Source organism: Mustela nigripes, chromosome 13, assembly GCF_022355385.1.
Source record: "Mustela nigripes isolate SB6536 chromosome 13, MUSNIG.SB6536, whole genome shotgun sequence".
NCBI classification, from domain to species: domain Eukaryota; kingdom Metazoa; phylum Chordata; class Mammalia; order Carnivora; family Mustelidae; genus Mustela; species Mustela nigripes.
In genome coordinates, this window is record NC_081569.1 from 2893682 (window position 1) to 2908844 (window position 15163).

General features: G+C 49.1%; 1 protein-coding gene across 3 annotated transcripts in view; it reads right to left on the bottom strand.

Moving 5' to 3' along the window:
- EFL1 (elongation factor like GTPase 1) overlaps nt 1-15117 on the bottom strand; it is a 115460-nt gene extending 100343 nt beyond the window's left edge. The window contains exons 1-4 of one of the 3 annotated variants that reach the window (XM_059371455.1): nt 15005-15117; nt 14141-14250; nt 11175-11242; nt 5722-5806 (exon numbers count right to left, since the gene is read on the bottom strand). In XM_059371455.1, coding sequence (XP_059227438.1) covers nt 5722-5806; nt 11175-11242; nt 14141-14231 — 244 coding nt within the window. In that variant the 5' untranslated portion in view covers nt 14232-14250; nt 15005-15117. Of the gene's footprint in view, nt 1-5721; nt 5807-11174; nt 11243-14140; nt 14251-14855; nt 14930-14988 lie in introns of those variants that run through there. The other 2 variants (XM_059371456.1, XM_059371457.1) reach the window with 2 other exon arrangements.
- Nucleotides 15118-15163: the final 46 nt, after the last annotated feature.

Genomic DNA, 15163 nt, shown 5'->3' on the forward strand with positions numbered 1-15163 from the left:
CCGTGGGGAGATGTCTGCTGGGATGGCGGGGGTGGGGGGGAGGTGAGCTGGGGTCAGAAGGAGCATTAAATGCCCTGCCGAAGAGAACACCAGATCCAGCAGAGGGAAGTCTGCCAGCACCCGGAGGACCAGCCCAGACCCCAGCCCAGGGGAGGAAAGAGGAACCAGAGCACTAGCTCTGCCCAGGGTTATAGTTTTGCTCGGGGAAAGACGACAGAAGGCAAAGAAACTGAGGCTCCTGGAGGGACCATGAGGGAGGTGACCGGTCTGGGCTGTCAGAGGTGGACACTGAATGCAGGCCACGGACGGGGCTGGAGAACTTGATGAAGTCGAAGAATGGGAACTTCACCCCAGGGGAGAGCAGGAGGAGGGAGACTGCGAGGAAGGGGGTTCTCCAGCCTGCAATGACCAGGTTGGGCGGTTCCAGGCGAGGCTAACACGCAGAAAGGAGTGTGCCAGCGAGTGGGCGAAGTGATCTACACACGGCCGCCGCACGCCCTCAGAGGGCTCGTTCTCAGGAATGGTCAAAGCTACCTGGGCAGATCTGGGTAAAAAGGAAAATGACAAGCCAGGAGCCAACGTCACTAAAGAGCTTGCCCCGTCCTCAGAAGCTGACAAGGACAAGAAAGAGAACAGTTAGACCGTATGAATCTCAGAAGAGAGGAGGGCTTTAAAACAAGGCTGGGAGAATGAAGCTTTGAACTAGAACCAGGAATCGAAGAGAACAGCAACCCCGTATCTTAACCCGGCGACGGACAGGGCAAGGAAGAATGCGTCCAGGGAGGGCAGCATCCTGGGAAAACTGCCAGGCTGGCGGGGAGAGGACACATACAGAAAGATGCGGAAGATACAGAGAAGCTGGTTTCCCTTGGAACATGTGCAGAGTAGGTTCTGGGAAGGAAGGGAACATCCGGAGGCTGAGGGAGGGTGTGAACATCACAGAGACACATGGGAAAGAGACGGCTGAAGAGGTTCCCATCTTGGGCGGCGACCAAGGACAGCAGGGATGCGGGCAATGCAGCCGCCGGATGTCTGTACGCAGCCCCAGCAATCCCTCGTGGACAGGACAGAGGCACAGGTCAAGAGCCATCAGCCATCGTCTGGACTGACTGACCTCCAAGAGACTCCTGGTCCAAGTGCACAGCTGGAAACAGAATCATCTGGTTCCCAGGACCACTGCCAACATGCCAAGCCCTCTGTCCGTGGGAAAGTTTCTGAAAGTCCCTGAACCCACTCTGGATGTGTGTAAAATGAGGGCAGCATCCAGCTCACGGGGTTGCTGTGAGGACTGCCCACGAAATCATGTGCATGAGGCCTCGGCTTAGAACCAAACCATCACGCACCTGTGTTCTTACCCCCAGCACCCACGGAATGCTTCGCAAAGAAAAGCATTATCTTAAGAGAAAACAGTCTGACCTTCAGTCAAACAAAGAACAGACGATGGAACCCCTCCCTCCTAGCCTCAGTCCCACAAACAGGACAGCAATTGGGACCGTGGGTCGCCGCTCACAATTCCAGAAGGAAAGGGAAGCTATGGTGTCTCAGGAAGAAGACGTTCCCGCACACGCCGGCCTGGCCTGAGTGTGGGGGGCAGGACTCCATCTTCCATTGGCCCCGTCTCTGCAGATTAAGACCCAGGAGCCTGCACGGATGCTGTCTTTGGCCTCCAAGCTCCACACGGCTCCCTCGTGGACGAATGCTGAGTGTCTCACTGAACCCAGCTGTCGGTGGGCCTGTGAGCCTCACGTTACAAACCGAAAGCCTGTACGTTAGAACCTGCAGCAATTTCTTCCACAGGGGGTTTCATGAACTTGTAAAGAAGATGCCAATCGCTTAAAACCTGGAAGATTTTACCAAAAGCTCGATGCCAACTTCTCTTGAAAAAAGCAGATTCCCACAGAGCATCAGTCAGCCGAGCTGAATGGTGTCTGCCCCTACCTGGGGGCTTGGGGTGAGGGTATTTCAGAGGTGGGTACAATTAATTCACCCTCTAGCCTGTCTGCTCAGGTGGAGGTGTCAACACCAACACCACGTCGAGAACTAGTAATACACGACTGAATAATCACATTTGACTGGGGCTCTGAGAAGTAGTTAATGACCTGGGGAAAAATAAAGTTAGACGCTTACCTCTGATTATTTGCACAGACACACACACAAAATGATGGTTGGATTAGATACATAAACTGAAAACATAATGTGGAAAACCTATGGGTGATTTTTATTTCATTCTTGTGTTTTCCTGTAGGTTCTATAATACACTGAGTTTTCTATAATAGATATAAATTTGTAAATGCATTTAAAATTCTTAAAAAGGTGAGTTAGAATGCACACTTCATTTCAGAAGTTCTTGCCATAGTAATACGTATTTGCAGGCACAAAGAATGGCTACACAGCGGAACAGCAGTGATAGGCCTTGAGACTATTCGAAAAAACATGCCATGAGTTTCAAGTTACATGACCCATTTAAAGACATTTCTCTCATCTTTATCTGAAATCTGGGCTAACGGATTCAAAGGAATCACATCCCCTCAGGATTTTTTTGCTTATATACAATGTACTATGTACAGTATCTCTTAACTCTTGAAATGACTAGATAAGTAGATGGTATCCTTGTGGGAAGGACAAAGAGAGCTAAGAGACAGGGAAATAACAAGGTTTAATAATGCAGGTCCAACATTTGTAGCCAATTTTGGTCACAGAGGTAAACATGAGAGGCTCCATTTTCTCAAGGAAGAACCACGTCCCTGGAAAATGCTAAGTAGCATCTTCTACACTATACCTGGGGTTTCCACACCATTTGTCTAAGATACCGGGGTTTTGTAAGCATGTTTACTTTAAACTAGAAAAATACCCCCTCTTTCAAGCCAAATAAGGATTTGAAAAAATTTTTGAAAGCCAGTTAAATCAAGAGTCAGAACCAGAACAGACTTAATTAACATTTAATGCAGAGATTGCTAACAAAGAGGTGATTTGGCAGGGGTGGGAAGGGGAAGACACAGGGAAGTAAAAACCATGTGTGGAGTTTCTTTAACCAACAGTTTTGCCTCCTCCAGAAGAGGTCCCCTTGGGATCATCCCACCTTCACAGCAGGGATACCCTCTGGCAGAGAATGAGCACTGAGATACAGGTAAGAATGATCTCATCTCCGAGGCATTCCGACAGCATGTGCCTTGCTCAGCACCTCCAACTTCTACTGCCATTTTGCAGGTGGGAAAAGAAGGCTCTGCACCAATGGTCAGGCGTGGCAGCTGCCTACGTCAAGCCCCTCTAGGCGGTCACGTTCACAGACACAGCTGATATGCTGTGACTCCACTCCAGGCACCACCCAACCCAAGGTAACCATCCAACCCAAGGATGTCCAATCCGCAGGCACAACCTCTGCCAGGGCCCAGCATTAAAAATAAGCTGGGCCACTTCCTGATCCTGAGAATGTGTGACCAGAAACACAAGGCAAAGCAGCAGTAAGCAATGAAAATACGGTGAGAAAAAGAGGCAGGAGTTGAGATGCAAGGTCAGGGCAAAGTTAGTTTATGAAGATGGGGACACTAAGAGTAGGAAAAAGCTACGAAAGAAAGAAAGACTTACAGAGTAATGGAGACAAGGACAGAGAGCGAGACCCAGGGATAAAAGTGGAGCTCCAGAGAGAAGAACCATTAACTTATTCTGGTGGTTTCTAGGGCCAACATCTTGGATCCAGAATCAACATCCGGCTTCAACTTCTATGCGCTGTCACTCAATGATGCTCCTGTTTTTCTTGGTTTTCATGAATACTGTCTCCAACACTGTATTACACAGAGGCTTTCAATAAGCCATCCCAACACCAGCACAAGCGAGCTGCAGTCTTGGTTCTGTGTAGTCAAAAAAGCAAATCTAGAGGTGCCTGGGTGGTTCAGTGAGTTACACCTCTGCCTTTGGCCCAGGTCATGATCTCAGGGTCCTGGGATCGAGCCCCGCATCAGGCTCTCTGCTCCGGAGCCTGCTTCCTCCCGACCCCCGGCTGCCTGCCTCTCTACCTACTTGTGATCTCTGTCAAATAAATAAATAAAATCTTCTGAAAAAAGGAGGAGGGCGGCACCTGGGTGGCTCAGCGGGTTAAAGCCTCTGCCTTCGGCTCAGGTCATGATCTCAGGTTCCCAGGATCGAGCCCCGCATCAGGCTCTCTGCTTGGTGGGGAGCCTGCTTCCCCCTCTCTCTCTGCCTGCCTCTCTGCCTACTTGTGATCTCTGTCTGTCAAATAAATAAATAAATAAATAAGAAAGCATTATCTAAAACATTCTGAGAACAAGGTGCCCAAGGTCAGCGGTCAACAAAGCAGAGGTGAGACCATTCCATTCCCAGGGTCTTACAGCCATCCTCCTCCAACACTATGCCAGAAAGACAAGTGAAGTGGAATGGGCGTTATGTGGTACAACGGAAACCTTAATAAAACGGTTAAAAAGGGGGTGGCAAAACTAGAGACAAAACTCAGAGTCAACAACGGAAACTGACAACTAGAGGAATTGTCAAAGAAAAAGAGACTGACGGCATGAGTGCGGAGAGGAAGGCTACGTATGTCCCCACGTCCGTAAGAAATAAGGGAGACCTAACTAAGCGGAGCACTGACCCACGCCACACAAGGGGGACACGCCCCTTAAAACATGCACAGTAGTTTTAAAAAGATAAGGCATTATTTGAAACATTAAACATTAGGAAGAGCTTCAAAATTGGTTTAGTACAAAAATATTTGGCAGATAGACGTCAAAGAGAAGAGAGTTGTGCCTCGTGCAGAAGGTTCCCTGGTGCCAGTGCCAGAGAGAGGGCACCGTAAAAGACGAACCACAGATCAGTCACTTAGGGAAATGAGATACATCTTTATTATTTCCTTCTAATTATAAAAATACACACTTTGTGTAAAATTTCCAAGGAGTACAAAAATAAATATTTTAGAAAATGGAAGTTTCACACAACTCAGCCCCTGGAGATAACTGGTGTGGAGGTTTTAGTGTGTACCCTTCCAGACATCTACCTACACACGCGGTATTTTATACCAAACACATTCTTATCACACAAGTGTTTACTCTGAGACTTGCTTTTTGTCTCGACATATTTTTCCTGTCTTATCACATACAGATCAAACAAGTGTTTGACAGCCGCATGGTTCTCGTGGGAAGGATGCATCAGCATACTTGACCATTTTCCAAAAATAGACATAAAGGTTGCTAGCATTTTTCTGAACTAATACAAACTTTTTAGTGAACATCACTGACTATATACCTCACAGGCTTGTAAGACTGCTTCTGTCGCGTAAATTCCGTGAAATTACTGTGAAAATGGCATCCTGATTTGGGCACAGGAAGCTGTAACAATCGTGGCAACCAATCAGGTCAGATTCTAAATCCAACCCTGAGGCCACAGGACAGAATAAGGATCCCGTCAGGAAATGCAACACTCCGGCTGAGCCAGCAAGGTCCCGAGACCCTCCACCATCCTTGGGAAGAAATCCACACAGTCGCCTGGGTGGGTGGGAGCGGGTGGGAACTGCCCGTTCTTCGCCCTTGCGCCCGTCAGAGGTCCCCATCTGCATCCCAGTCTGGGCAGCCTGTCTCTGACAACAGGTCCTCTGGAGGCCAGAATGAAATGTGTGGAACATAAAGCAAAGAAACTGAGGCACACAATTAACTCAGAAAGAGAAAGAAGGACACTGACGATACAGAACGATTTTTTCTTTAAAACACAATTTACCTGTTGCGTAGTGCAGGGAAATGGCACTGGATTTCATAGTGATCCCTCGCACCTGCTCGTCCTCCCGGCTGTCCATGTACCGTAACTGCGGAAACACGACATACGCATCCTTACTTCCCAGTGAATGAGAACCTTAACACTAAAATGGACCGAGTTGGACTTCTGGTTTAAACACACCATTTTTACACTAAAATCTCTCCATATGTTTTACAAATGGGAAAGCACCGGAGAACACTCTGATGTGTCCCAGTACCGCACCCCCCCCGCCCCCGAGTGCGGCTCATTCACAGCCGGGCAGGAAAGAGCAGGTGTGTGTGTGTGTGTGTGTGTGTGTGTGTGCGTGCGCGTGCGTGCGTGCGTGCGTGTGTGTGTGTGTGTGTGTGTGTGTCTGTGTGTGTGGTGGGGGGGTCCTTCTGCACATCCAGACCAGAGCTGGTCCTTCCTGACCCTAGGTCACTTGACAAAGTCCCGGCAAAGACTAAACAGTAGGTCTCTAGAAGCATGAGGAGCCTTCACTCCTTTCCCCAGATTGGCAGGTTTTAAACATGTTTTTAGAAAAAGAGTGATGTGCTGGAAGGTATTTCTGACGTAACCACTTAGCCGATGGCTTTCATCGGTGTAAAGCCACAAACGAAGGCCCGCACCTCACTCTCGGGGCACCGCAGCCCGGGGACACCAACGCGGCTTGACCTACAGAGCCACCGCTCCTCTGCACGCCCGCGGCCCTGCGCACCTGCGGACCTCCTCCCTCTGCAGGCTGCCGTCCCTAGCCCTGCCTCACTTCTTGCCATGTGTCTTTGAAAAATTCTTCACCTTTACACGGACTCACTTCTCTCGTTCAAATGCTCTGGGAGTAACCTACTGATGTGGGCCTCTGCCGCACTGACTCATCCCACATCGACCCCTTCATCGGTGGACAGCCGTCCACGCCCGAACTAAGCCAAACTCCTGGAAGCTCCAGTGACCTCCGGCCAAACCCAGTCATCCTTTCTGCTCTTCCGTCTTCCTGACGTCAGCGTGGCCCCAGGCCGGCACCGCCACGAGCCCTGCATGCACGTGTGCATACACACACACGAGATCCTTCCGGAAGTCTGCAATCGCCTAGCTCCCCTCCTAGCTCTCCGGAGATGGTCTGCGGGACCCCCTTCACCTCTCGGACCTCTGAGGCCTTCCTCCAAAGTCTCAGTCCCTGCTCATTCTTCTCCATGTGTTTTTAAGCATGGAGTTGAGAGAAAACGTGTACAGCAAGAACAGTACCAATACAGTGCACACCCGTGTGCGGGCCATCCTATTTAAGAAAGGAAACAAAGATGTACATTGCTTTTCACATCCCCCTGTGCTCCTGGCTCACAGGTAACTACTACCCTAAACTTTACCCTGTTCATTCAGTTGCTTTCTTTGTAACTTTTAAAAATGTGTGACTTACCAAGCAACGTATCATTAAGAGTTGCAGGTTTTAGTCCTCGGACGAACATATTTGTATCCTACATACACACACACGCCACACACACGTATACGGCACCGTCACTTTGTCTCTGCTCAGTGTCCCGCCCTGAGATTCGTCCATTCTGACGGGCGGAGTCCTGGTTCTTTCATTCCCATTACCACAGGATTCCACCACACAAAGCCCTAGGCCACGCGGACCGATTCTAGTTTTTGAAACTACCACTAAGCTGTCACTAACAGTTTCCAACTGACTCTTCTGGGTGGATGTCCACCAAGAAGTGGAATTTCTGAGAAATGAAGTGTACACATCTTTGACGCTCCTAGCTGTCTCCACGCTGTTTTCCGAAGAACCGGAACCGCCCCGCACTCGGAGCCTCTCCTGCTCTGCCACCTCGGCAGCACCGGCAATGGGCAACCTATTTTTAAATCACACAGAGGACAGTATTTTTCTAATTTACATCTCTCCATTTACCAGTGGGGTTTTATTGTGAGCTTCCTGGTCAATTTCTTTCTCCGTCTTTTTAAGGGGTTGCACTACAGATCTGTTCTGTTTTGGGTAAGTTATTTATAGTCTCTTGATTATTAGACCTCGGTCAATTATATGTCATTATCTGCCCCCGGGGTACCAGGCCTATCTTTTCACTTTCTTTATGGGGTCTCCCTGAAAAACAGACGGTTCTTAGTTTTAATGTAGTTGAATTGTTCAAATGGTATGACATAATGGTATGTACTTCTTTGTCTTATAGAAGAAATCTCCTCTTAAGGTCTTAAGAGTATTGTCCTGTATTATTTTCTACAAGTTTTATAATTTTGCCTCTCACATATAAGTGTTTTAAATTACATGCTACTGATTTTGTGTGCAGTATTTTCTACACAGACAACCAACCGTCCAAGGATATCAGGAGAGGCTCGTCTTTTCCCTAAAGATCAGAAATGCCAGCTCTGTGATAAATCAGGACCTGTTTCCAGGCCTGCTATTCTGGACCACCGGTCAATTTTACCCCTCGGCCAACTGCAAACCACGAGCTATTGCTATCCTTACTTACTTCCTAGTAAGTCCTGCTCTCCAGTAAGACACACTACACATCCTACTCTTCTTCAGACATGTCTTTACAGACAAGTCATTACTGGCCCTTCATTCTCCAGTATTTTAGAACCAGCCTGTCACACTTAAATTTTATAAAACTTGAAATTTTTACACTGAAAAGAAATTTTAAAAATAAATTTAAAATAAAAATAAAAAGTTAGAGAAATAGAAGCTTGAAGAACCAGAAGAATGTTGGGAAAAGACTGTCTCTTGAAGATATGGCTACATATTATTCTCACTCAAATAAAATAAAATACCTGTTTAAAAAATAAGATAAAATAAAAAATAAAAATAAAAACAAGAACTGCTTAGAAGTCAACATTAAAAAGAACTATCATTTTAAAAATACTGAGTGCAACAATCTGTGAGCATGGTCTAGCGAGCTCTCCGTCCACTCACGTTTCCCCCAGTACCTCACAGGTCCATTTTTTATGCGGTGTAAGCGCTCTATTTCCTGCACGCTGCTCATCTACTCTCTTTTCAACGACTTTTGTATCGTGAAGGCTGCTAAACTCTTATTAATATCTGAGCAATTTATCTGTATATTCTTCTGAGTTTTTTCTACAAAGTTGTATCACCCCTCCTAAAACTTTTTTTTTTTTTTTTTTTTTTTGGCTATACTGTTGCAGCAGAACCTCCAGGGCAGCAGAGAGCAGAAGCTGTAACACAATGAGCAGAAGGGAGAAACAACTGCTCTTGCCTTATTCCTGAACAGAAATGCAAAAATGTCAACATTGCATCATTAAGGATACAGAATGATTTTTTTTCTATAGTTTCTATAGTTTTTTTTTTCTTAAAGATCTTATTTATTTATTTGACAGAGATCACAAGTAGGCAGAGAGGCAGAGAGAGAGAGGAAGGGAAGCAGGCTCCCTGCTGAGCAGAGAGCCCAATGCTGGGCTCGATCCCAGGACCCTGGGACCATAGCCTGAGCCAAAGGCAGAGGCTTAACCCACTGAGCCACCCAGGCGCCCCAGAATGATTTTTTTCTAAGTACTCCATACCACACTGCAGAAATTCCCTTCCATGCCAACTTCGCTAAGAGGTTTTATCAAAAAGAATATTAAATTCTATTATGTTTTCTACATCTCCTGAAATGATCGTAAGTTTCCTACCTTTCACCTGTTAACATGGTGAAATGTGTTAAAGCAATCTTAAACTCTTCCTGATAAACTATCCAGCTATGAAAAAACTAGCTCTTTATACAATTCCAGATTCTGTTTCTTAGTAACGGTTATACTGTTGCCTCTCCCATGGCACGGAGTCACGGGACTGTCCCATCCGGCATTATTACCCTTGCCGACCTCGGGAATCAAAGTGGGGAGCTGGAGAGTCTCCCCTGCTTCCTCCCTGCTGTGCTCTGGAATGGGTGAGTGAACTGAGAGCATTTGTTCTCTGAAAGTGTGGCAGAAGGAGAGAGTTAAACCATCTGGATTTTGCGGAAAGATTTTGGCCAACAAATTCCGTTTCTGGCGCGTCTATTTGCTCTTTCTTCCTGACCTCACGCAGGAGTCCCGGCTCTCCATCTCCAAGCCTGCTGCTGGGCAGTGGCCTGTCCTGTCTCTCCCGCACCTTCCCCGTCCCGGCAGCACTTTCTCCCCTGCAGCCTGCGCGCCCTCCTCCTCGCCTTTCTTCTGGATCAGTTTTGCAGGATACTTATCACTCATGTTAAAAGACGACCAGAAACTGTCTGTATTGCTAATAGTTTTTAATAGACTACCTTTCCAGAGAAATGTTAAGTTCACAGAGCTAGTCAGAGTACAGAGGCTCTCAAACACTACCCCCAACACTCACAGTTTCCCTATGACCCCCAGCTTGTGTCAGTGCTGGCGTGAAGCACGCTGCACTTGAGCCTGTATCGAACTCCGCTGTGAACTGAGGTCCCTAGCTCCTTAGGGCTCCCTCTTTTCGTGTGCAATGACCTGTGTCTACCTGTACTGTATCATAGGTGTTGGTTATGTCAATCTTTTCCAAGAACTGACTCCGGCTTCATTGACCTTTTCTATAAAATATGTTTTCTACTTCTTTAACATGTGCTTTATTACTTCCTTCCGTCTACTCTAGAGCTATTGCACTTTACAAACTTCTCAGGTAGAGAAAACACAAGCAGTTCCTTATCTTGGGCAGCCTGGTTTCCTCGCTCCCTCCGCGTGGCCCCTTTAGGCCAGTCCCCACACCGCCTGCCTCCGATGCGCAATTCCAACACCGGTCTCCTACAGCTACCTTCCTGTTCATTTCTGCTTCTCTACCTGCTCTCTGCTCCGTTCCCAGTCACCTGATAAATTCTGCGCATTGTGTCCTAAATGCATTAAAGGAAGAAACACCTCCATTTCTCCACTGCCAGTAACTTAGTCCACAACCTTTCACTCACAGCTGGAAACAATATCTCTTTAATTTCATTCCCTAAAACCCTATTTTCATCATGAAGCTCAGATTTCGGGAGCCCTCCCTTGGTACTTGAGTTTGCCTTCAAGTTCTTCTATGACCCAACACATCCTCTCCACCCCTGATTTTTTCCTCTGTGGTACTCTCCTGGCAAACACTCCACCCAAATCAAGCACAACACACAAATCACCCCCGATCGCCTTTGCCCGCTGATCCCCCCACCGGACGTGCTCCGCCTTCTCTTCCACCCACACACCTCATTCCCAGGAAGAACCTCGTCCTCCGTGGAATCTTCTACAACTGTGTCAGGCTATCACTGGACTTCTTGCAAAAACTCATTTTGCATTTGTAAGATGTTCATATAAAGCAATATAAGATGAACTTTTTCCCTACATCTATTTTATCTCGCTAAATAGATCAGCAGCTTCTTAGACACATAAACTGTACCTTTTGGGGATCTCTGAGAACACGTCACATGGTAGACAGCTAATGCTTACTGAAAGGCAACAAGTATTCATCAAATAGAACAACTTACCTTGCCTGCCAGGCGGCTGGAGATGATTCCATTGCTGGATATAAGACAGTCAGCCAGAGTAGTTTTTCCTGTTAAAACGACAACATTCATTCGAATCTCTTTTTTTCTAAACAGGGAGGGAGATGTACCGCACTTACAGAGCTACCTTCTGACCGTGAGAACTGGTTTCACGAAGATTTCCTATTTACCTACACAGAGCACAGCAAGACCCAATGAACACTAGGACTTCAGAACAGAACACCATCTGGGCGGACACAGACTCGAGCACTCAAAGAGCTGTAATCTGTACCTCCACCCCAAGGGAGCCCATCACCCTCACCTGAAAAGTTGTCAAGTGACTCCACACACCCCCCTACCCCAGCCCAGGGTAGAATTTTTTTTTTTAAACAGAGGCATCATGCGTAGATTCAAATGCAGACTCCCAGGTGATGAGAGAAGCCGCCATGCCAATCAAAAGAGATCATCTGATAAACAACGTTTATGTAGTTGGTAAATCTCCGTCCTACAAGAATTTGACCTTGCTCATCTTAATTATTACTCATCTGATATCCATGACAGTGATCATGCTATTACCTTGTGCTCCTGGTAGCCTAGAACGGCAACAGTACAGCAGAGCACTCGTTTTCGTCTCTCAACGGCATCCTGGGTAAACCACCGCCAAGAAACAGAACATAATCTTCTGCCGTATTTCCCCACGTATGGCCTTGGCTGGTATTTGCCAGGTAAACTAAGAAAATACTTAGCAAAGAAATTCAGGAAATGTGCCCTAAGCTCCTACTGTGAGGGCACCAGCTAAACCGCAGCTACTCCCAGTTACCTGGAAGCCAAACAGAAGCCAGGGAGCCACCACGTAATCAAAAAGCCTCTGCATACTCAAGTACACACCCAGAGTTTCATAAAGGTTTTATGAAGTCCACACAACTTGAAGTGGCAGATCACTTTGTTCCAAGAGTGCTGCTTGCACAGTTACTGCAGCTGGGCTGAAGCAGCAAAAGGTGGGTCTTTCTTTACAACCAATGAGTCCTAGAACACTCTGGGGACTTGAGCAAAGCTATGAATCTGTAATAGTACAAACCAGAAGGCAACCGAGGGAGCACTGAAGGGCTTTAACGTGTCATCCGCTGGGCATGGACATCTTGCATGTCCGCACAACCCCAGGGCGCCACTTCCCTACGATCCGATGGAGTAGAACTCATTCTCAGTATGGCAAGCATGTATCCCTGGAGGGTTAAGAGCCCAGAAAGCACTATCTTTCTGCACTCTCTATCCTGTATCCCTAGGTCCTGTATCCCTAGGACCAGACACCCCGTGATTTAATTCACAAAGCAAAAGAACAAATGCTTTTGTCAGACCACAGGTCCTCAAAATGTGAGCAGAGTCATTAGGAAAACTCAGGAGGGCAGAGGGTCAGTGATGGCACCGTACGTATCACGCACTCTCAGCTGGCTTCGGTGACCTCGTGAGCCACCACTTCTCCTTCCCGCAGTCCCCACACTAGCCCACAGCTCCTGCCTCAGTGGCAACAGCCGCCTCACTAACCTCTCCTCTGCCTCTCAGTGCAAATGAACAGGTCCACCAGACCGTCTTCCTAATGTGCTGGTTACAACAGCCCTGCTTTGTTTCGTTCTCCCAAGGGCTCCCTACAACCTAATAATAAATGTAAATGATTGCCTTCACAATAAAGCATGTATCGGCCAATGGCTTCTCATGATCAGCTCATTTCGCCCCCCACAATCCCGTAAGGTAGGTAGGATCTACAGCCCAGTCTAGGCGTTGCTTACTGAAGCTCAGAAAGGTGAAGTGGCTTGAAATGGAGTTTGAACTCAGGCTGTCCTACTCCAGGGCTGGAGCCCTTAACCCTAAGCCTGGTGCCCAGCTGACATGAAGGGCTCTAAGAGCCCTGACCCAGCCTGCCTCTCGGGAAAGAGATCTCACTTCACACACGCCCTCCTACCCCCTACCTCGGGTACCCACGCGCTACCCCTTATGGGTACCCAAGCTAAGAAGGAGTTTGAAATCAAGGGCAGGAAGCGATGTGCTGGTGTGAGAGCAGTTGTCAGAAGCACACACATCACCCATTAGCTATCTCCCCCCTTCCCATGAACTGTGCTGTCACCCACATTTCTTCCCTACCGATGCTACTCCCACTTGGAACGTGTGCCCCACCTGCCAGCTTGAATCTCCCTTCAAGGGTCACCTTTAATACTAAATACAGCGTGAAGCCTCTTCCTAACGGATTCCTGCCTTCCCAATCCTCCAGCTCTCCACCCCTAGGAGTCGCCTGTCTGCCCCTCATCTTGTGCGGCTTCAACCCCCAAATCTCCTCCAGGGCTCGACTGCTGCCTTCTTTGTAAGTTCCGACCTTCTGACATATGGAGCAAAAGAACTTGAATTTAACAGATGCTCAGTACAGACCTGATAAGTTGAACAGAATCACCTAACACAGGCTCTGAAGACATCATGTCAAGACAACAGACTTTTTATATTACAAATCCATTTCAAAAATATTCACTTCAACAAAAACTCAAGTCCTCATTTTAAAAAAGCAATGATACAGGGATACTGGAGTTCAGTCAGTTGAGCCCCCAACTGTTGGTTTCAGCTCAGGTCATGATCTGAGGGTCATGGGACAGAGCCCCACCTCTGGATCTGGGAGTTGGGACCCCTGCTCCCCTGCTCAGCGGAGTGTCCCCTTGAGAGTTTCTCCCCCTCCCCCTCCCCTTGCTCTCTCTCTCTCTCAAATAAGTAAGTCAATAAAAATCTTTAAAAATAAAATTTAAAAAATTTGAAACAATGAACTACAGCATACAGAAGAATGCTAATCACCAGTTAGCTGTGTTCCTTGAAATGCTTTATGGCGAGCGTCCCTAAAGTCATTAAACTCCTACAGTCATCCTGGCTTCTGACACCTGTGGAGTCACACCCCCTTAATTCCTGAAAACAACCCATTTAGAAAGGAGTCTTACCATGGTCAACGTGAGCCAAGACGCAGATGTTCCTGATGTTAGCAGTGTTTTTCTGCAGGTGAATCATCTTATCCAAACTGTTGAGCACCATGGTCCCTTATTTCCTGTGACTAAACATCAGGTAAGCGTCACACAGGGCGCACGCCCTAAGATCAGGGCCTGACACTTTTCTCCTCTCACGCAGGAGCTGACCGGACTTGTCAGGTCCCCGAAGCTGGGAACCCAAGGAACGTCCGCGGAAGGGGACACACCCACCCAGGCCCAAGCCCAGTGTGCGCTCGGAATCGCAGGCCACAGCACGCCGGCATCACGGCGCTCGCTCTCCCTCTGGGGCTGGGCGGGCGCGCGGGATCCGGGAGCTCGCCGGGGCGGGGACACTAGTAACGGCCGCCAGACGGGCCCTTCCCAGGCAACTGTCCCCCGTGGGAAGGGTCGTCTGCAGGAGGGAGGGAAGACGCGGACAGCGCTCCCTCCCGCCCCTCGATCGTCCCCCACCGCCCTCGTTCTGGCACTCTCGCCCGCGCTCACCCGAGACCAAACTCCCGGCTCCAGCACCGCCCGCGGCGCCCCCAGAAAGTTCCGGCTCACACGCTCCCTCACCGGGCAGGTGCACCGCCCGGCTCCGGAAAGGAAGGTCGACCCCCACTGCACGGCCCCTTCCCCTCCCCGGGGCCCCGCGTTCGCTGTCCCCGGGATCACGCGTCCACACACTCACAGAGGCGGCGGTCCCGGGTCCCCCCGGGCGGCGGCCGCTCCCAGCCCGCGCTCGCCCCGGCTCCCGGCCCCCGGCCCCCCGGCCCGCCGCCGCCCGCAGCCTGCCGAGGAGGACGCCGGCCGCCAGCGCGCACCCGCGCTCACGCTCACCGGCTGCGGCCGCGCCGCCCGTCCAGCTCCGACCTGCGCGGCCCCGCTCCGCCCTTTGCCCGGCCACACCGCACGCGTCGCAGGCGCCGACTGCCCTGCGTTCTCCGACGTGCGCGGGGGGGGGGGGGCGGGGCCGGGGGCGGGGCCGGCGGGCGCACG